Source organism: Cyprinodon tularosa, unplaced genomic scaffold (assembly GCF_016077235.1).
Source record: "Cyprinodon tularosa strain WSP-4 unplaced genomic scaffold, ASM1607723v1 ctg50, whole genome shotgun sequence".
Classification (NCBI taxonomy): Eukaryota; Metazoa; Chordata; class Actinopteri; order Cyprinodontiformes; family Cyprinodontidae; genus Cyprinodon; species Cyprinodon tularosa.
In genome coordinates, this window is record NW_024039230.1 from 338,180 (window position 1) to 360,783 (window position 22,604).

Sequence of the window (22,604 nt, forward strand, 5' to 3'; positions counted from 1 at the left end):
TTCATTGTATTTATTTTTTTGTAAAACTCAAATGACTGAATAAAGCACTTATAAAACAAACAACAACAACAAAAAACAGTAAAAGATTTATTATAAGTGGTGTTATTTCAACCAGGTGAAATGCATGGAGAAAAAGCAGTAAAATAAAAAGTCCTGAACAATGCTCTCCATCATGACAATACACATTCTGTAGATTTATGTATATAAGTCTTGATTTAATCAGTAACAAATTTACCAGGATCCAAAAACTGCTTTTTGATAAAAATATGATTAATCACAATTAACTAAATTTCCCTTTTGGGATTTATAAAGTATTTTTAATTTAAATTAATTAATTACAAAGCCTCACTTCATTATTTTTCAATCACATACCATCACTAATTTATGTTTACTGTTAAATTTTAAAATGTATATAGGCGAGGTAAATAAAAACTTGCTTTTAATCAAGTAAAAAAAGAAACTCTCTTTAACTGAAGTGAAAAACTGAAATATACTATAATAATAAGTACTTCCCTTTTAAACACTGTACTGTAACAGTAGTGAAAAGGTTTTGCATTACTATGAATAAGTAATGTTTGCTGTGCAAGTGCCCAAATTACTTTACTTTAATTTCCTTGTACTTAAACAGCATTAAGTTTTTTTTTAACATTTAGAGAGTTGTTTTGTTTTGTACATTTTGGACAGCTCACCTCTTACAAGCGGTTTATAATGGTGTACTATATTGGTTTTCCTTGTTTTTAATAATACCAGTCCCCCAAGTAAAACATGAACTTCACTGAATAGTCTTTACAGTCTTTAGAACATGCTTTACTGTGGTATAACCATCTAAATAGCAAGGCAGTGTACAAACTGGTCAAATAATAATAATTGAACTTGTTTAATCTCACTCTGGAGAAATTTACCTCTGCATTAAATCCATACCCTTGGGGAGCAGTGGGCTGCCACTGTACAGCTCTCAGGGAGCACTGCTCTAACCACTAGGCCAAGACTCCCCACATAACAATATCCTAAACTTGAAAGATGTTTTTTCTAAATGGTTGGAGAGACTGGCGGCAGAGGTGTGCTGCATCCTCACTTCTGTCAGTGAGTCCCAGGGCAGCTGTAGCTACAATGTAGTTTGCCACCATCAGTGTCTGAGTGTGCATGAATGGGTGAATGAATGAATAACTGAATGTAGTATAAAGCACTTTGGTCAAGTCCTCTGACTTGAAAAAGTGCTTTATAAGTACAGGCAATTTACCATTTACCAAATGTAGCACTATACTCTATAAGTACATCCTAATAATAAAATACTGCATGGGTCACTTTTACACAGATTGTTGTTTTTGCTCCAGGTGTTCAACATGTAGGTCATTTTTGCTTAATGACACCTATGTCAGAAATTGTTCCAAAACAATCTCAATGTCAATACCAATGTTGCTATTGCAAAGATGCTGTTAGCTCTCTTTTAGACTGGTAATCCAGGGTATATGATAGGCTGTATTTCGGCTATATGATAATGTGTGTTATTTTATTTTATTACATTTATTTAATTTCTAGTTTTTTGTGTATTGTTTTGGGGTAATTAAATTCTACTTGCAGTTCTCCATATATTTAATAATCATAGTAAAGGGTTATTAAAAAGCAACAGTGCATGTTCTCATTTTATGAAAAAATGTGATTCATTCGAAATTTTGGAAGAAATTATATAAAGAATAAAGTAAAACCTAAATGAGACTTTATGGCTTTAGATTTAGCTACTGCACTTTAGTGTTTAAAGATGTAATGAAGCTGCAAAATAAGGCTTAATTAAGAAAATTTCTTTGTAGCCTTACATTGTCTAGACATTGGATTTCATAGGTTTGTTGTTTTTCGAATGCAGCCTTTGCAAAAGAGTTTTGATGTTCATTAGTTTTGCATATTATTATTACACATAAAATACTTTAATCTACGAGCATCTTATGGCCTTTCCGGCCTTGCCTGGTACTGGTTGAAAGAGAGGGCCCAATGCACCCAATAGTATGGCAGCTCTGCTTCTGTCAGTCTGCTCCAGGACAGCTGTGGCTAAAATTTAGCTTACCTGCATGAATGAATAAGTAAATGTAAAGTCCTATGGAGTCCTTGGTGTTACGAAAAGCACTATACAAAGGCAGGATATTTTAGCTATGTGTTCTTTCCGCATTTAGAACAACCCACACAGCCTCTCTACTAATTATAAAAACATCTGACTAGTTTTTAGATGGGTTTCTATATTCTGAGAGTTATGAACCAAACAAAATTATGTAACAAATACATGATCAAAATCAGCTGAATGGTATTATAGGTTCATATTTGGACCTGAGGCTGCACAGTGGTACAGTAGGTAGCACAGTTGCCTTGTAGCAAGAAGGTTCCTGGTTGATTTCTGGCCTGAGGCCTTTTTGCATAGAATTTGCATGTTCTCCCTGAGCATTCTTGGGTTCTCTCTTGGTCCACCTACCTCATCCCACAGTTCAAATATGACTGTTAGGTTAATTGGCTTCTCTAAATTGTTCTTAGTGTGAACGTGTGTGTGCATGGTAGTCAAGGGCGTAGGTTTGATTTGAACTTTGGTAGGGACACTATTGGTCGGGTGTTATTGGTGCTATGCAATTTGCATGCCCTTTTTTATGCTCGAAGTGAGCATCTGTACTGATGGAATTTATTGTTAAAAGAGAAAAGCATCATTTTGCTACATAAATAAAAAAAAAATTAAGCACTACACTCATTAGATGCTGTTTATCAATGTTTGAAGTATCACCGGCTCTGATCAATGTGGGATTAGGACTTTTTTCCACTTTGAAAATGGTTTCATTTGAACCACTAAGAGAGAAGGTAAATACAGTATTTTCTTTTGAAGATGTAGAATTGTGCAGAGTTAAACCCCACTCTTATATTTTACCTACTATGCTCTCTCTGTATCAAGTAAAATAATACATTCATTAAGATATTAACTTCACTATAAAAGTTAAACATCTGGGCTGTAGTTACTCTTTGTAGCCCAATTCATGTATTATATCTGGGGCTGAAAAAATGAATCGTATTAATTGATTATTTCAATAATCGTCAACTAATTTAGTATGTAATTTATCTAATTAACTGGAGAATAGAGACTCTAAAACATACAGTAATATAAATGTAAAATGTGTGCTGCTTCACCTACAAGCTGCTCAGCTTTTATATTACTGGATATCTGTCTTTCCTATCATATAATGTATAAGTGCGTTTTTTAATAGTAAAGGATTAAATGTAACATAACCTTTCATCATCATCCTATATTGCTACTGTCTGACTGTTTAAATAGCTCCTTATATCTATTTAATTTTTTTTGTGACATCTTCTACAAACACAACACTGAGAATGAGCCTAAGTGTATTAAAATATAAAATCACTTTTAACAATTATAAAAGACAATATAACACTATCTTATCTGTAATTTGATAATATCCAAAATAAACAGCCAGATTCAAGCATTTTTACCAGACATTAATGTTTGTACTAATTTACTTATAGACTGTGTGGAAATCTATGTAAGATAAAATCAATGTTTATATTCTTCCTCTGTTTGTTCTTGCCTTATCCTATTTCTAGAAGTATAAATAGTCAATTAAATTACTATTTTTATGTGGAACCCTAATTATGCTTTTTAAACGAAAAATAACAGATGTTTAGATGCCATTTCTTGTTGTTATACTTTATAAGAAAAATAAAACCTGCTAATAGTTATGCCTTAACTTCCTCAAAGAGTCACAGGCGGACTAGAAAACAGCCAATCAGAGAGAGAGAAGGCGGAACCTAAGGCAGAACAACCAATGAGAGTAGAGTTAAACAGCGCAGCACAGTTCCATGCGCTGCTACGTGAAAGGGACAGGAGAGAGCAGGCAGAGGAGTTGCGAGAGGAAAAGAAGCCTCTGCTGCTATAACTACTGCTGTAAATTATAAACATGTTGTTCACATCCAATTATTGGTCGGGACAATTAGGTCGGTTCAAAACTTTGGTAGGGACATGTCCCTATGGTCCCTATGCAAACCTACGCCCATGATGGTAGTGTGTCTCTGTGTTGCCCTCCAACAGACTGGTGATCTGTCTAGGGTGTACCCCGCCTCTCGCCGATAGACTGCCGGAGATAGGCCCTGGCCCCACTGCAACCCTGACAAGTACTAAGCTGGAGATGATGGATGGATATTTGGACCTTCACAAAAGTGAAAGCCTTGTTCTACTTCATGATAGAAATGTCTTGTTAACTTCTCATCAAAGCTAAATTACTACCAGAGACAGAATGGCCCCTGGGGGCCCCTTTTTGTTAAACAATATTAAACATTAAAACTTAAAAGTACCGAAGCTTCATTATGGAGACTACAGGGAGGGTTAACAAGTGAGTCAATAATATTAAAAAGCACCCCAGAGTTTGAATAGATTTCTAAAATGGGGTCAGATTAATATGCCTCTTCCTCAACATCTTCTTGATTTCATAGTGTTAAGTGTCTGACAGTTGTGAGGAATATTTGCACTATATCACCACTCCAATCACTTGGATACTCTACATTCAATCATCAATGGTATAAATACTAGGTGTCAGCTAGACATAATATATTCATCTGTAAATCTAATAAAAAAAAATGTAAAAAGTATGGGAGGGTTATTCCACTGCCTTATGCTCTTAATGTTATTAATAAAAATGGTGCAAGTTACCTTCAGAAATCATCTAGTTAGGAAACAGAGTACAATCGTGTGCCATTGGATTATAGTGCTGATGTAGGAAGATACAGTTTGGTACAACTGCTAAAATATGGTAAACAATCTTCAGTAAACTCATATGCTCAAATCAGGTGTGGGTTTCTAGTAACAGAAGAATCTTTAGTTCTTCTGACACCCCACAATTGTGATGGAATAAATGGGATACTGTTGTTGAAAGAATGCCATCAGATGTTCTAGTTGCAGATTTGCAAAAGCAATGTGATGCAGCAAATATATTAAAGGCAGTGGTCTGATCAGAAGAGATCACTTTTACAGCTTTTGAACTGGAAATTGGTTTGGAATATTTTTCTTTGAGGATGCTCAAAAAAAAAAAAAAAAAAAAAATATATATATATATATATATATATATATATATATATATATATATATATATATATATATATATATATATATATATATATATATATATATATATATATATATATATATATTTGTATTGTATTGTAATTTACATGAAATGTACATTAAATATGCTGATACACATTGATTATTGACTATTGAGTGCTGATTTGTTGAACTACTTTCTTGTTTTCTTTGGTCACAACAATCTTTGTTTAAAGAAATTCTGATTTACTGAGAACCTTTGCCTGTGCTGGGTGCAAAGTGGAATACCGTTACACACAGCTTGACAGACACAGGAGATCACTTTTGTTTTGTTTTACTGGGTACTTATTGTACTTATTTGTTGCTCCACACAATTATATTTATTGATGCTTCCTGGTGATCTGGTAGTTGCAAAATGCTCTTTAGTTTTTAAATTTTTTTTCTGTGCTTTGACTGGCCTTACAAACTTATATTCAGCCAGAGAGACTCTCACAAAGAGAGGCTGCAATAAAAAAATATTCAATTTCTTTATACAGGTAACACAATCATATTCTTCTAAATATTTCTGTCTAATGAAAACCAGCTGATTGCTAGGACTCGTTTACTTTCTGCAATCCCTCATTCCGCACACACATGTAGCAACAGTGGAGAGGAAAATTCCCTTTTAACAGGAAGAAACTTCCAGCAGAACCAGGCTCAGTGTGAGTGGCCATCAACTGGCAGAAGACTGATGTACGCTTGGATGAGTAAACTAGAAAAGGATTAGAGCAGTGTTCCCCCCTGGGGAACACTGAGGAAACCAGAGGGTGAGTGGGACTGAGAATGAGGGAGGAGATGGGGTGGAGATGGGTGAAAGTTTGCCTGCGTGAGGAAGAGAAAAGCTGAGCCAGGAGCTAAATGAAGGGGAGCTTTAAATATGATTGGTTTCGGAGAAGGTGCGGTCCTCGAGTTGATTGGCTAGAGCTGAACGAGGGACATCGCAGGCGATTCAGTGGAAGCTGTTTAGAGTTTTCCAGATTGAATTTTTGCTTAAGCTTAATTTTTTGAGCATAATATAAAGACAGAAATCCTGCATTTAAATTCAAGTCTTCACAAAATTATCTTATGAAAGAATCTTGTTGACTTGATTTCTAGAGGGCAACATGACAAACATTTGGCAGATTTAAAGCTCTTTTTTCTGGGAGGCTATGCTTTTTCAACTTTCCACAATAGATTTACTAATGCTCGTGGCTAACATCAACTTTGTGTATTGCAACTTTTATTTTAGCTAAAACAATGCATTTTTTAGAGCACTGGATCATTGAAGAGCAGCCAGGAATAAGATTTTTAAATTGAGATATAGAGCCTCATCAACTAAATTATCCATCGCTCTCTCCATCTTTCATATCACCTGTTGTCTTCCTTTCAGAATATTTGTCAAGATGGTCATTAGTGCCAAACGAAAGCTTTGGTTGCAATGGGAGATGCAGTTAATTTGGATAATGCCACATGACATCAACAACAGATTAACAGGCAGGATTCGAGGAGTGGGCTGCTCTGCACTCTGCCTGGTGCCAGCTGCGAATAAACCTCAAACAAAGAGTTGTCTCTCACTCTGTCTCTCTTTTTCACTTAATGTTCACTCAGCAACATCTGTGTTACCTGGTACACACATGCACTATAAAAATACTGCTAATGAAACACAGTGGACCACTGTGAAAAGTTTGGATGAAGCTTAAGGGCCCAGGATGTCACCAGTAGGGCAAATGTGGATAGATGTTTTAATTAAATATTTTTTTTATGTGCTATGAAAATTAACCTAAATGTTGATTGAGCTCAGAGCAAGAACTCTCCCCAGTTCAGCTTTTAAATTGCTTTACGGCCAGAAAGCACAGGTGGCAGAACTTCAAAATGGCAAACTTAGGGTTAGGCCAGCAGCAACCGGCAAATTACACATATTGTCATGTTGGTGTTGTAGTGTGTCTGACAGGGCTTAAAGAGTGTGTTTGTGTGGTAGAGATGTGTAATAATGAGGAATTTACTTAGAAATCTTGTGTGGTTCAGTTTGCTGCTCAGAGTAGACATGAGCATGAAAAGCCATGTATATCCAGATTATGTCAGCTTCTCTTTCTGCTAATGAGTGATGTTCCCCCAATGAGGCTTTTAGAGATTCAAAAAGGTCCTTAAAGTTCAATGTGAGGCAATAAAGCAGATTTAGGGACTCATGGTTGAAACATGTAGCTTGGTATATCCCAAAAATTAAAGGATGTTGATGATCTGTTTATTATTTTATTATTTGAATATAGATTCACATTTTGAATAGTGTTTAAAGAACGTAGATGGCTGATCCAACTCCCTTTTGTATTTGTTTTCTCTTCATCGACACAGCTTGTTATTTGCAGTGCTATAAGCCTTTTTGATGGATATAAAAAAGTCACTTTACCTGGTTTTAGACACTTCACCACAGTGTCTTTCTATCACTGTAATGCAGAGATAAAAGCATTATCCCATTTCACCGTTGCAGTTGAGTTCTAATCCTTCAATTACCATTGTGCATTTTCCCTTTCTGTGTATTTTGTGCCCTATACGAAATCGAATAAAGGATATTTTCACAAGTCAAGTGTGTTGTTCAAAAAATTAGATTAGTTTTCAAACCTGTGACAAATTCCTTAGTTGTACCTGTCAAAAGTGAAGGCTCCCTTTGACCCTTATCAAATTTGTGGAATTCATTTTCTCTCAAGGTATGGGAGTCGTGCTGTGGGAGGTTATTATTCTGTTTGTTTGTCAGCTCACGATTTTCTGCAGCCAGTAAGAAGCGGCTGCTTTGCATCCAGCCCTTGTTTGCCAGTGCCTGTACCTTCATTACGTGGCTACATGCCTGTTTCCCTTTAAGTGGTTTGGATTGTTTAAATATTTACAGAGTTCTGCAACCTGTAACTTTGGATATGTGTGGGTGTTTGGTCTCACCATGGTTAATTGCTTTGGTCAGAAATTAGATTAAAATTGGTACTGCTTTTTAATGTGAATGCAGTAAAATACTTGTCTTAATCAGGAACAGCCTTTAAATATGCTTTATGAACAAGGAAAAAAGAATACATTATTGTTCAGCCAATTGCTTTGTTTTTTGGCAGTGAGCTATGCATTTTTTTTCTGTTTCAGATTTATATGAAGCTCTAGATGAGATATCAAAATAATTTATACATATATATATAAAATATAATAAAATATAAATATTATCTTGAGCCAAAAAGTTGTGTATTAGGCCCGTGCTGCCTATTCTAAAAGTTTCTGGGGTTTATTTTGTCTTCTAAAGCCCAACAAATAACAATAAAATCTTTGTACGTGTACTTAATTAAATTTCGTTCTCAGACCTGCATATATGACGACCCTGATTATTAGACGACCCCTGATTTCCAGGACCAGTTTTAGGAACAAAACAAAAAGACCAAAAAGGAAAGGAAAAGACTATTTTAAGAAACTGTTGTATATTGAAGTGCAATTAAACTATAAAAAGTAAAAAGAACAAAAAACAAAACAGTAATGACACATTTTATTTAAATCTTGGAACACTTCAACTCAAATGCAATCTTAACTTTGCACGAGAACTTCTCAAAAATCTGCATGAGGCTTTTACTCAGAGATGTTCTCTGCCTCGCTGCACATGCTGTCACTCCTACTCTCACCTTGCAGCTCTGCAATTTTTTGATAAGCTTTTCTTTGCAGTTTGCATTTTCTTGTCTTTTTGAATGTGCCATCTTTGGTGCCTGAGAGTTGTTTGATGCCTCCGCTGTGCTAACCACCATTATTTTAAAATTGTCGCCATAACGCCGCCTCAAATGTCTGCAAACTTGTCTGACTTTTGATCCACTCCGTTCTGGGAAGCAATTCTGCATGTGTATTTCCGAATGTCTGCCCTAATCACTATATAGGGCACTAGTGGTTAAGCCATTTTGAATGAGTGTCCGAACGTCTAGCAGATGAAAAAGTAGTGGACTTGAAATGTCCCATAATGTACCTTTGAAAAGCAGTGATCATCCATTGTTATTGGAGGAGTACATTTATCCCGGAATGCTTTGCATGGAGAGCTCTCCTCACAAAGCATTATGGGATTTGCTGTGATAGCGGCCCACTGTCACTATAGGTTGTCGTGACCCGACAGCCGCACCTAATAACAAAAATGTCACAGTCAAGACGTGAATCACGTGACCAATGGGGAGCAAAAAGTAGTGATCTTCTGTCCAAACGGTAAATTAACTGAGTTTGCTATAAAGTTAACTATATAATCCCAGCTCTTTTTAGTGAATGGGAGATCTAGGCCTATTTGTACCATTCTTGTCACTTCTGCTCTGTTGTGATAGAACGATGGTCACAGACACAGTGATGTCACTGGCTTTATAAAAAACTAGCCCCCACTGCTGTTGTGGTTGTTTAGCAACCAAAGCCTATATAATTGGTTAGTCCCAGATTAAAAGACGACCCCACATTTTCACACAGTTTTACTGAACCCCCCCCCCCCCCCCCCCCAAAAAAAAAAAAAAAAAAAACCGTCTTATATTCGGGCCAATCCGGTACATTTCATATCATGAGAATTTTATCATTTGAATAGTTATTTATTTAATTGTTTTAGAAACTCCTTTCTAGTGCTGGGAAAAAGGTTGAATCCCTTTACAAACTGCAAGTTGTTTGCATTTTAACACTTCATATTTGAAAAATTCAATTTAAGAAAAAAACAAAGTTTATGAATGAAAATCTAAGTGACCTTTAGATAAAATGAATGCCTTTACTGTCCTTAGTGTCAACATTTGTCCTTGTGTGTACAGTCATTTTTGCCCACTCCAATGTGAGAGGTTTTGAGCATAAATTGCTTCTTACGATCTAAAATCTGAAGTTTGAAAATGTCCTGTTAAACTTGCAAAGTTAAATAAATGGCTAATCTCTCAATAAGCACATGTACATCCACAATATGTTTCTCTCTGATTATGATTTCCTTTTGTTTAGGGAAGTATATGTTTCTTTTCTTGGTTTTGTTGCATGCTGGTGTTGTCAAATAGGCTCTATGTAAGTGCTTTCTTCAGTTTACAACTCTTATTTTAGGTGCTAGGTGTAGCATGTGAAATTTGTTTATAGTATATGTATGTATGTATATATATATATATATATATATATATATATATATATATATATATATATATATATATATGTATATGTGTGTGTAAACCATACCTGTACCATACCTATTGGTTTGAAGAGAGAAAAACCTGACTAAGATATTGTTGATGGAGAGGTCTGCTTGTCGGGACAATAATTTTATTTTTGTTCTGGGTGACAAATCGAAAAGAATTTAATATTAGTTCAGACTTTATGCCGAAACATTTCAGAGCAGGTCCATTTCAGTGTTGGTGTCTTCAGACAGAGCTCTCTGCTGGAAGGTAGCAGACCCAGCCAGACTTGCTTCATCTGGAGTCACGGTGTAGTGACTACAGACAGCCTCAGGCGTTCACTGTCACAAAACTCATAATGCATTCTTCATGAGGTATTAAAAGAATATAAGAAAACACAAATACAGAAGGAAGAAAATTAGGGAATCTAAATGCCAGTTACCCATGCTGTGGGCAGGGTAGTGCAACAAGGCTGCAAGAAGATGTTTGCTCACTGCCAACCTCATTAAATCTAACCGCCCAGTCCCCTAAACTGCACCACAAAGTTGAGAAAGCATAGAGAAAAAAGGTCATGAGGTGGAATGAAATGAAATTAAAACAGGAAAACTGGTGCCGTTAACACTGCCATATCCAAGTATTGATTTAACTAATTAAAATGACACCAAGGGAGTAACAACAGATGGGTCTCCTCTGGCCTGAGGTGGGGTGCTGGCTGGCTCTGATAGGTTCCCATCTGAGATACGCTGTCCCGCGGGTCCTCTGTGATGCTTTCCATCATTCCAGACTCTTCTTCATATTTATCTACAGCCAAAACATTTCCTTTCCAATGCTAAAGACCAATTTCGGGTAACAGCAACAGCAACAAGAGTTGTGTTCTTTATAAACACATTTCTTTTATTATATCAACTGTAATCACGATGTAAAAGAAATTGCATTGTTCACTTATAAGAGAACTGTGAAATAAATATTTATATTATTGTTATTTGGTTAATAACATAAGAATTTAGAAAGTTCCTGTATACTTGCACAAGAAACAGATGTGCTCGACATTTCCGTACCTAACAGTCTTCTGACATTTTTATTTTCAACTCATTAAAAAATATGGAAATGTAAATCAAAGCCAAAAATTGCACTGAACCGGTCAGGATAAGGCTATTTTTCATCGCTCTCAGTTGTGATCACGGGGACCTTCCCTCCTAATGTGTCTGCTTTTAAAAAAACTTAGTAATCGTATCCTGATTGCCGTAACCCCCAACTCACCTCAGCTGTTTCTGTCTTTCTGTCCTGATGGTATTCCATGTTCTTTCCAAGCATGCACTGCCTGTAATTAAATAGAACCTACGTCCTCTTGACAGTGTCTGCTTTTTTGCCTGGTAGCCTCACAGCCTCTATATTTGTCTTTCACTCATGCATACCCTGCATCCTTTGTCCAAACGAGAAAGTGATTCTGGACTGTGTCTTTCAAATGATTTAATTGGATGCAAACTCAGGAGCATGGACATCAATATGGAACTATATCTGCCATAAGGAAGAGCCATTAGTCAATACTTCGCCCTCTACATGCCGAAGGCTTTTGTCAAACCTAATTACCCCGCACTATATTCAGTGAAGCTTTACCAGTGGGGAACTGGCACTCCTGTGGGATCTGGTTAGGATCACAGTTCACTCCTAGTGTATACAGTGGAGTTGGAAGGTTCACAAAAGCAAAGAGCACTCACTGTTCTCTTCCACTGAAAGGTGACAGCTAAGTGAGTGCACTCTTGCAAGGTGCATATTCATTTGCGTTTCATGTGAAAACTGGACGGTAATATAAACTGGAGATTGGGTTGTACATTCCCATTCCAGCTGTCAGCAAGTAAAATGCGAGATGTTAGTTAGATTTAGGTTAGTTAAAATCTAATATCCCCATTTTCCTATAAATCATATCTTCGCTCAGATCAACTTTGTTGAGTATATGTTAAGGGGCGGTTGTACCATTTGACAAAACTAGGCAGTTGCCTAGGGCCCCAAGTTCCTGGGGGCCTCATAAAACTTTACATGTGTTGTTAATACAGCTTTTACTTATTTGTGCATATTGATTATGTTTTTGATAAAAATCCTTTAATTAAAAAGGCCATCACAATACTTATAATATTATGTGTGTCTCGGGGCCCCATGCCTCATTTATGTAATGTAGTAGCAGGATATAGCCTTTGTTTCAGTTGGTCATGAGACAAGGGATTTATTTTTTTGTATTACTCAAGAGTGCTTAGTTCGGGAATTTGTTGATGGTCCCTAAAAGATTCACCGCTCGTAAGAACGGGAAGTAACAGTAAAGTCTGAGCTCCTGAATCGGATCGATGGTGAGATAGGTGCGGCCAACTCAGCAGAGCTTGAATATCCAGCTTCTAACTAACTTCCCTGCAGCAATTCATGACAGATTTCTAAAGCAGTCTTAGAGATCACAAAGTTATTGTTCTCCACACAGAGTTCTTTCTATATTGTGGTATTTTGGAGCAACTTTGTCAAGAAGAGCCAGTGCCACTGCAGCCATGAAAAATTCTGCAGGCAACTGTTAGGACAGCTCAGTGACAGAACTAGGGGGCTATTTCATAATTCGGATAATGAAAAAATATAGTTTTGACTAGTTCAAATTAACTGAAATATCTTGATTATAATTCCTGATCTATGACACTTTAAATGACAAATCAGGTGATGTAATTTGAGATATCTCAAAAGGCATTTTCACTCTCCATAATATGATTAAAGATATATTGAATTGTTATTTTCCCTAGACATACCGTAATATAATTTCTGAAAAACATAATTGAGGGAGGTCAAAATTTTGTTAATAATGTTTGTCTCTTCTATTAAAATTTCTGTATCATTATAATGGTTCTGGATTATGAGTTGTCTTCTCAGTTCAGAGGGCCCAATGCCTGTGTTTACCTAGAGCCCCAAATTTCCTAAAGCCACCCCTGAGTATATTAACAGACAATCTTTCAGACAAAGAAAAAAAAAACTCTTTGCATGCGTTACTATGGACTTCTTCATGTTGCCACATTTCTGTTTATTGAGATTAAGGAGTTACCTTTGTCAAACTGACATTATTAGACCAAAGGTATTCATACTCCTTAATTATGTGTTTGTTTTACAATTTAGATTCTAAAAAGTGTTGCATTTACTGTAGGAAAAAAAAAAAAACTTAAATGTTAGACAGATTAGGTTATGCGATCAATTTTCTCTTAAAGGCCTGGCAAGTTAGGCTAGGTTGCAACTGATAGATGCCTGGTGTGAGGGAATGCTTTCAAGACAATGAGTCGATACAATCAGCAGGTTTTCCTTAGATAGAATACTTTGAACCTATATGATTGTATGATCTGGTTGAATTGTCTCTACAGTGTAAAGTACCTTCAGATGACATACCTGGTAAACTGGTGCTATATATGTAAATAAACTGAACTGAAATGAACTGAACTAAATAGGTGATGTCATCATTGCTGTGCATTTATTCCATACCTTTTCTGTTTTAAAATAATGAATAGATTTCCAACCCTGCTTTCAACATTTAGCAACTATACCCTGACCAGTCTGGTATAAATGATTATTTTATTCTTCTTTTATTCATTTCTTTCTTTCATCCATTCACTTATTCATTCAATGATTCTTCAAGATATCATTTGTTTATTAATATTCTCCAACAAAACCTTTTTGTCCTTCAAAAAACTGACCTGATTTGCTAACTTCCTCCTTTCGTAATGCAGGTAGTATAATAATAAACTACAGGATTTGATACCAATGCACATATCACTTTTTTAAATGGGTTTGTAAGACTTTTAAAAACACATATGCTTTTGCTTTTAGTTCACAGTTGTGTGCTACTCTGTGTTGGTCTGTCATCAATCTCAGTATCAATCTCAATAAGATACTATGAAATTTGTTGCTTTGACATGATAAAATGTGAAAAACATTCAGTTAGTATGAATACTTTGGAAGCTTTGTTGCCATTTGTATGAATGATTGAAATTTCAGGCAGTGCAATCTTACAAGCATTGGTTGCCTATTCTGTTAACCTTGTAAACTATGTGTCGTCGCAGGGTGCCTCGTCCAGCCTGGTGGTCAAATTTGCAGATACTGATAAAGAGAGGACTCTGCGGAGGATGCACCAGATGGCGGGCCAGCTCGGCATCTTCAGTCCCATGACCATCCAGTTTGGGGCCTATGGCGCCTACTCTCATGCTGTAAGTCTCAGCCCAGCGGGAGAGGAGACGGTGAGCTTTAAAAAAAGAAAGAACAAAATGTTGTGATCAGAGGTTTGATTTTGCTTTCTCTCCAACTAGGCATGTGACACACAAGAATTTTATGAAATATTCACAATTGAAAAATCACTTATATTTGAAATGTTCTGTAGCTTCTTTAAGCAGAATTTTTTTCTTAATAGTTCTGATCGATGTATCTACTTGTATTGTTTTTTCCTTAATGAGTTTGTGATGTTATCTCTAAACTGAAATATGCATGTCATATTTGCACATCTACCCTGCATATAGTGTTCACTTTATATTCATCTTTCATTCCAGTGTATCCTGACCTGTATAAGAATTTAAACTGCTAACTCTAGCCTGCCTCTTTTAGATATACTTTTCTGCTCAAGAAGAGGTGCATTTTATTACAAAGAAGAGACCTGTTCACCCCTTACGCCCTTTCCTGTCAGCCAGGCCCACCCCTATTTCATATTCACACATGAAAGTCACAGTCTGAGTTAGGAGTCTGTGAGATTTTGCACTCACACAGTAGCTAACAACTCATCCTGACAGGTGAGAATCGCCCACTCGCACTCTGTGACTGAACCCCGCCATTACTGCTTTTTTTTTTATCCCATATACAGACATACAGGTATACATCGAATTCAGCATTCTTATTGCTTTTATCTTCCTTCCATGTAATGAGCACAAGGCCAGCAAAGCCTTATAGTAGCCTGCAAGCAAAGCTGCAGGACAACCCAAGTCATTCAGTTCAAGAACAAGGCATGGACCTAAAAAACACATGTGAGAGAAAACATGCTCTGTTTTGCAGCTGTATGACTCATCTTTCCTTTTCTTTCCTCCCCTTTATCCCTCTCACCATTCTCCTCTCCCCCCACTGCTCTTTAATCCTACAGCAGATGATGCAACAGCAAGCAGCCCTGATGGCAGCAACACAAGGGTCCTACCTGAACCCTATGGCCGCCATTGCTGCTGCACAAATGCAGCAAATGGCAGCTTTTAATGTCAATGGTCTGGTGGCTACTCCCATGACACCGTCTTCAGGTAAGCACTAAGTCTTAGAGTTCACTGGGACAAGTTATCATTCATCATGGTTGTCTTATAATAGCTCACAGATGCAGGGAAACATGTTTTATTGTGATTACACTGTCACAAGTACAGAGCAACGAAAATAACTCTCTGCATTGAACCCATCCCCAAGGGGAGCAGTGGGCTGCCATCGTTTGGCGCCCTGGGAGCAGTGCTGGGTTAGGGTCTTTGCTCAGGGACCCAGAGTGGCAGTCTGTGGGAGTGGGGCTAGAACTAAGAACCTCTGGATTCCAAGCACAATGCCCTAACCACTAGGACGCTACTTCCCACTTAGTATTCAGAAAATTACTAAAATCATTAAGGCATATTACATTATGATTTTTTATGTTGCTTCTTTCTATTCAATTAATTGGGATTTGGTTTATTTATATAGCATCAAATCACAAGAAATCTCATGACAAAACTCATTTTATTGTCTATGATTTGAAGATCCAACGGGCCCTGAAAAACAGGCTTGAATTGAAAGGCAACCAAACTTTTGTTTAGTTTTTTTTCCACAGGGTTCAACACCTATCCAGGATTCTTTGTCAATTCTGTCGGCTCGCACCAGAGCAATTTGTAGTTGGAGTTATGGATTTGGAGAAATTTACTGAGCAAAAGTGTAGTTTCCTTCCAATTTAAGCCTTTTTTTGTGGTTTCCTTGACCCAGATAACTGAGAATTTATACACGTAACTGTTCCCAGAAATATCCAGAAATATAGAATTAGTTTAAATCTGTACTCAAAAAGTACACAAAAACATTCAAGTTCAGTTAAATTCAATCCAAATTCTTTGATATGGGATTTAAATGACAGGTCCTGATCAAAAGTAACACCAAGATTTTTTTACTTTATTATCTGAGATCAATTTAGTCCCATCCAAATGAAGTGACTGACTAAGACTCTAATAAAACGATCAATACCCCCCAAATTATATATCAAAACTGAACATGATGTAAATGCTGTTTGAAGTAAGGGAGCAATCCTACAGGCAAAAATGTCTGAGGTCATTTTATGGCCCAACAAGGCATTGGTACAATGATACGACGATAGGTGATCGAGAGTCTGTGTGCATGCAAACATATGTGGACTCTCAGAAACTACATTAGGAGAATTTTATAGGTAGAAAAAATAAACACCTCTGCACAGCTTGGAACAGATTAATACAATGGGGAGCAATTCTATATGCAATTGAAAAAAAAAAAAGAAAATCATAATTGAACCCAAATATTCCAGCATTTTTAAAACAGGAAAAACATCCAATTGACAACAACAATTATAGAGTATGTCAAAGGACTCTCCAAACCAAAAACCATGAAAGGGATCTTATTTTCTCCTTCAATGTTAATTGACTAGCTCCTCAAGAAGCATAGCAACGTTTTATTCGGTTATTATGCCCCTATCTTGTTGAGCAATATTTTAAGATTTATTTCAAATTTTTTTTTATATTAAACATTTGTCATTTTCATTTACCTCTTTTTTGTTAGTTTATTTTGTTTGTAGTACTGTAGATACTTTTGCAAAGTACACTATAAGTCATATTTTGTGCTAGTAGCATACGCAATATGCTAATTTAAAGGGGGCGGAGCTGAACAGGTTTGCACATCTTATGTTTTGGTCATGCATGCTCTATAGATCACTTATTGTATGCACATTTGTTTTTCTTGCCTAAGCAATGTATCAGTTCCTGCTTGTCAGATTCCAAGAGCCTGGGTGGTTGGGAATTTCTATTTCTTTTACATATTTTCCCCCAACACCAAATAATTAGAAACTTTTCTGCTGTGTTATCATATGTTGAGGATGGTGATTTTTTAATATCTACTCTTACTTCAAGATGATGCCTTATTTAAATGTGTTGTAGTATCTTAAGTATCTTTTGTCAAACCAAACCTTAATAACATTGTCATTTTTTAGATCCTTCTATCTCATTGGAGGGCCAATCTTTCATAGAAAATTAGGGACTGTTTTTTGTTTGTTTGCATGTTTGTTTGTGTTTTAGCAAACAAATAAATCAAACCAAAGTTGGTCAAAGTTGCAGTTAAGCCTATTATACTTTTTTTTTTTATCTAGTATTGAACATAGTAAAAGCCATTTTATTTGTTTAAACAATAAATAATAAATATCTCATCCTTCTATAGTCAGTTAAGAATGCTGTTGCAAGGCTTCCAAGCAACACAAGAAAGATACAGAGACTAGAAGTCCTTTTACACTTACTACAGTACCTTGTTGAATGCATTTGTAAATCTTTATTTTTAGAGACCCTTTCTTTATTTTAATCCTCTAGACCTGTTCTAGACATCAGAGGTATACCAGCCAAAGGCTGTTAATGGTTCCACAAATGATTTTTAAGAGCAGATGATATAAATCCCTTGCCCTTAACATTGGCAAGGTGGGTTGCCACAATCTCTATACTGTCTTGATTCGTTCAACCTTTTAAAGACAACTAAAAACTTATTGATGGAGAAGTTTAATTGTTAATGTTCTCCATTTTATGTGTTTTTATTATAAATCACTTTGTTGTTTTGACATCTCAGAGATGCTATAAAAATAAAGTTTACTTACTTGCTTTTAGATCTAAGCTCTGTTTTACTGTAAAGCCAAAACTCATAAGTTAAATTAAAGAAAGTAGAAGCTTGTGCTGAGGGAGGCTTGGTGATAGAAGATGTAGTGCAAATCCATACACCATTGGCAGGCACATGATAGTTCCTACCTCCTTTCTGCTCACACATTATCTCTTCTTTCTTGCTCTGCAAGTGACATTCTCCCTCTGTCTTTCTGATGTGTGTTTTCTGGGAACTCAGCCAATGCAATAACTTGGGATGCAGAGTCCTTGGCTTATACAATATAATAGCAAAGATTTGTGTGAGATAACACTGGACCCCAGTCTGAACTATCTTTTTGGCCCTTGTCATAAGGAGCTTTGAAGGCTTGACACTAAGTAGGCAGGATGCCTGAAGGCTAGGCTGTTGCAAATGTATTATATAAAGTGGCTTGATGCTGTACCTGGCATTTGTAATCCACAAGGCCTACATATTCTTGCTAATACCTATCAAAGATAATCCTACATGACTTAAATGTCCTTCACTCAGATAAGAAAAAAAATAAAATTCCATCATTACAAAAGGCCACTGGCAAGGTGACAGACTCTGATTCTTAGAGGAACAAAGTAAAATACATTTTGTGCATTTAGTGTAGCATGCAAGTGCATTTAAGCAAATTAGACTATAATGAAAAATTTAACTTAATCTATTAATGTAACTTAGAGAGTGAAAATATGTCTTCATGTCACAAACATATTGTATAGATGTATTACATACAGGGAGTTTAATTCTATTTATGCCTCAATTACAGTAAATTAATACTCCAAGCAATATTACATACACTATTAAATAAAACATTTTATTAGAGAAATGTTGCTATTGCTATATTTATCCTTCAAAATCACCAGGAAGAGTGCTGACTTAGCAAATGCTCAGCAGGTGGTACCTTATACTGCAAGAGCATCAACCACATTAACTTATTACTTAAGGGCTTTTTCTTTGTTGTTCTTCGTGGTTGTTCTCAGAGGGATGTATTCAAGCATATTAATAAGAAGTTCATTGGAGGGAAAAAGTAGGGTGGAAAAGGTGATTAAATGTCTGTAAGACGTATAGGACTTAAATGTATGCAGAACACTGGCTACACATGTTGTATTTCTTGTGGCAAAGCAGTGTCGGACCACAGGCAATGTTATAACAAGCTGACCTCAGTATAGTTAAAAACAAGAAAAAACATCTGTATTGTATTTCAAACTCAATGTTGCAGAATCACAGAGTAACAAAACCTACTTTGATGCTTTGATAACCATGATATTAGTGTGTTCGACTAGCTGAAAACTTATTTGCCCTAAGACAATTGTCCTGTTAAAGCCAGGCATATGCTGTGCAATATTTTCAATCGTTGCACGCAACTACAGCTCAAACTGTACGACAAAACCTCAGGGTTTAAAAGTTCAAAGCTCACGATGCATGATCTCACACTGTGCTTGCCGATCGCTCTGATGCAACTACCTGCTCACACTGCACGACCAAAAACCACACATCGCACTGAGCGCCGAGAGATAACCGTGGTTGAACTCGTCAATCTGGAAGAAGAAGAAGAGCTCTCTTGTTTGCACATGCGCAGTACATGAGGTTCTAGTGTTTCGGCTCATAGCTCTGCTTTAGCAGCAGGATTTGCCTGCAAACACCTCACGATGGCCGAACTGAATTTCAAACATTTTTGACCACCTACCGATTCCTGATCGGTAGGTGGTCGTGAGAGGCTAATCGATCCTCGTTACCTCTGTATACTACACGATGCAGGACGCATGATGATGCTGAAACTCAGCACGATCAAAAAATTCTGGCCAACTGGACAATCAGCACGAAAAGGGCAAATAATCGTATAGTGTATGCCCGGCTTAAGATAGGCATACGAGTCACTAGAACCAACAATGCCAACAAGCTTAAGATTTTTTTTTTTAAGTATATAGCTTTCATTAACACCTCACTTTAGCATTTTGAGTTGAAATTTCAATATAAACATACTTTTAATAATATTTGATTGATAAATTTAATCTTTGTCTTAAAAACACAAAGCATCATACTTTGGAAAATGCTGCCAAAATTATTGAACTTTTATATGTCGACCAACATTAATCCCAAGGTTTGTTTTTCTGTGTTTGATTGCACTTATTGCCTAATTATAGACTAATTATCTTTTGAACCCAGAGTTATGACCATATAACAAAAGGTGACTTGGGTGTTATAGAAAGCCTGAATTTGGTATGGGACAGTTATGCTACTGTTTTGTGATTTTCTTTTTCAGTTAACAATATCATATATTTAGGGAGGAAATTAAAACGCCTCTTCTTGTTTGGCATTATTCCTTATCAATCAACTCGTTGCAATCAACTCGCCTTGGTAAGCTCAACATCTGTTTGCAGGCACCAGCACACCCCCAGGCATTTCTGCTACAGCCGTGCCAAGCATAGCCACACCTATTGGGGTTAACGGTTTCAGTGCCCTACCACCTCAAAGCAATGGCCAGCCAACATCGGAGCCCATCTATACTAATGGCATCCATCCTTACCCAGGTGAGGAATCATTTGTAGCTAATCCTTCCTTCCTTCCTACCTTCCTTCCTCCTTCCTTCTATGTATATATATATATATATATATATATATATATATATATATACACTGTATATATATATATATATGTATATATATATATATATATAAATATATATATATATATATATATATATATATATATATATATATATATATATATATATATATATATATATATATAAATGTATATATAAACTGAAAGTTTAATTACTTTACTTTGAGTAAGTGTTTCAAAGTGTCTAATTCCACTTTTTTTCTTATTGAACCAAAAGCATTTACAGCTCAGTCAGCAGTGTATTTGGCATATTTCTTAGAAGCCTGTCTCAGTATCATGATGAATCCATCACTTCATCCATCAGTCAATTATGGTTAATTCGATGTGTCTCAGACTGTCCTCGGCCTCTTAATGCTGTCTGGGACTGATTCCTGAAGAACTGACAGACATTCGCTCCCCACATTTGCATTATGCAAAGGCAGATGCAATCGTAATGAACTACAAAGTGGTTTGTTTGGCACACTGTTAATATTTGATGCAAGCATTTGGAGTAAGCAGGCATTTTGAAGAACATTTTGAAGAAAGATATGACAGCCCAAATTTCTCCCGCTTCCTGTGTAATCCCACCTCCTAATGGCTCTCTGTTTAGGCCAGTTTCTGTCCCGCTCTTTAATTCAATCTCTTTGTCTCTGTGTCTGACTGTTTTTTTTTTACTGTCACTACTTTCTTTCACTCTTGTACTTCGAAGTCACCCTTTGTTCTCTGTTTCATGCCTCATCTCTCTGCAGCACAGAGTCCGACAGTGACCGACCCTCTCCAACAGGCTTATGCTGGTGTCCAGCACTACGCAGGTGATCCAGCTCTCCTACCCTCTCTGCTTTCTTCCTTTGTTTGTCTTTTTGAATCTATTCACTGCATTTATTTGCTTGGCTATTATAGTAGGCATTGTGACAGGCAAAGTTTAACAGATTACCATCTACTGCTCTTTTAGGTTAAGATTGTGAATATGCCAAGTGTAATAAAAATGTTTGTCATAATTTTGCATTAAAATAGTGTAATTCCACTTCCTTTATTGTATTTTCGCTTAGTTGAACTGCATCCCACTCCCCCTTAACCACTCTTTATGTGTGGTGATCCACCAGACAAATGAGCCCTGGCTTCCAGTCATAATGCAATTTATTTATGCGATGTCTTCAGGACCCGAATGAACAATGGAATAATGATTTGAGTTTTGTTGTGTCAAATATGAAAATGAAGATGTGAAAAATTCCTCTCTGGTTCTCCCTTTGCAACAGCAGCCTACCCTGCCGCCTATGCGCCAATCAGCCAAGCGTTCCCCCAGCAACCGACCATCATTCCCCAGCAACAGAGGGAAGGTAAGAGCGAGCAAGCGCGCCCACCCAAGATAAAAGGTGATAATTGCCATGTTCCATTCTAATGTAGCTTCACTGCTTTGAATTAGTGAAGGAGGGGGGAATCTGGTTAGGGAAAATGTGAGAAAAAGGCTCCCCATTTAAAGAAAAGAACATTAGCACTGAGATGGAAAGTTACTCTGTCATTATTCAAAAACTGCACTAATTCAAACTCACAGTGTTGGACTGCTTAATCAGTCCATTACAATGTGTTTAAGTGGTTATAAATATTCATCAGATTAATTAGCTGCATGCACAATCATTTGTTACTATTCCTATGCAGTCTTATGCCATTGCATAAGATGTAATAAAGCATAGAATATACTTTGATGGTAAATCATTCTTTCTGACGGCATTCGTCAGTCTTAATTATTCAACTGTATGATTAAGTGAGACAGCATAGAGTGAGATGAATATTCATCATGAATAGAAATTTAGTATTTTTAAGGATTGCTTGAAGGAAAAGTTGTTAGTACTGAGAATGCATCCAAGGTTAAAAGTTTTACACAAAGTGCC

At 36.4% G+C, this 22,604-nt stretch overlaps 1 protein-coding gene across 11 annotated transcripts in view; it reads left to right on the forward strand.

Annotated features, from left to right (window-relative positions):
* Positions 1-22,604, forward strand: part of celf6 (CUGBP Elav-like family member 6) — a 195,648-nt gene that overhangs the window by 147,249 nt on the left and 25,795 nt on the right. For 4 of the 11 annotated variants that reach the window (XR_005282293.1, XM_038302951.1, XM_038302953.1 and 1 more), the window contains 5 exons: positions 14,295-14,468; positions 15,356-15,503; positions 20,493-20,642; positions 21,465-21,527; positions 21,972-22,052. Coding sequence is in view for 10 of the 11 variants with exons in the window: in XM_038302951.1 (XP_038158879.1) it covers positions 14,295-14,468; positions 15,356-15,503; positions 20,493-20,642; positions 21,465-21,527; positions 21,972-22,052 (616 nt within the window). In the remaining variant the exon portion in view is untranslated. The remainder of the gene's footprint in view (positions 1-14,294; positions 14,469-15,355; positions 15,504-20,492; positions 20,643-21,464; positions 21,528-21,971; positions 22,053-22,604) is intronic. The other 7 variants (XM_038302959.1, XM_038302957.1, XM_038302958.1 and 4 more) reach the window with 5 other exon arrangements.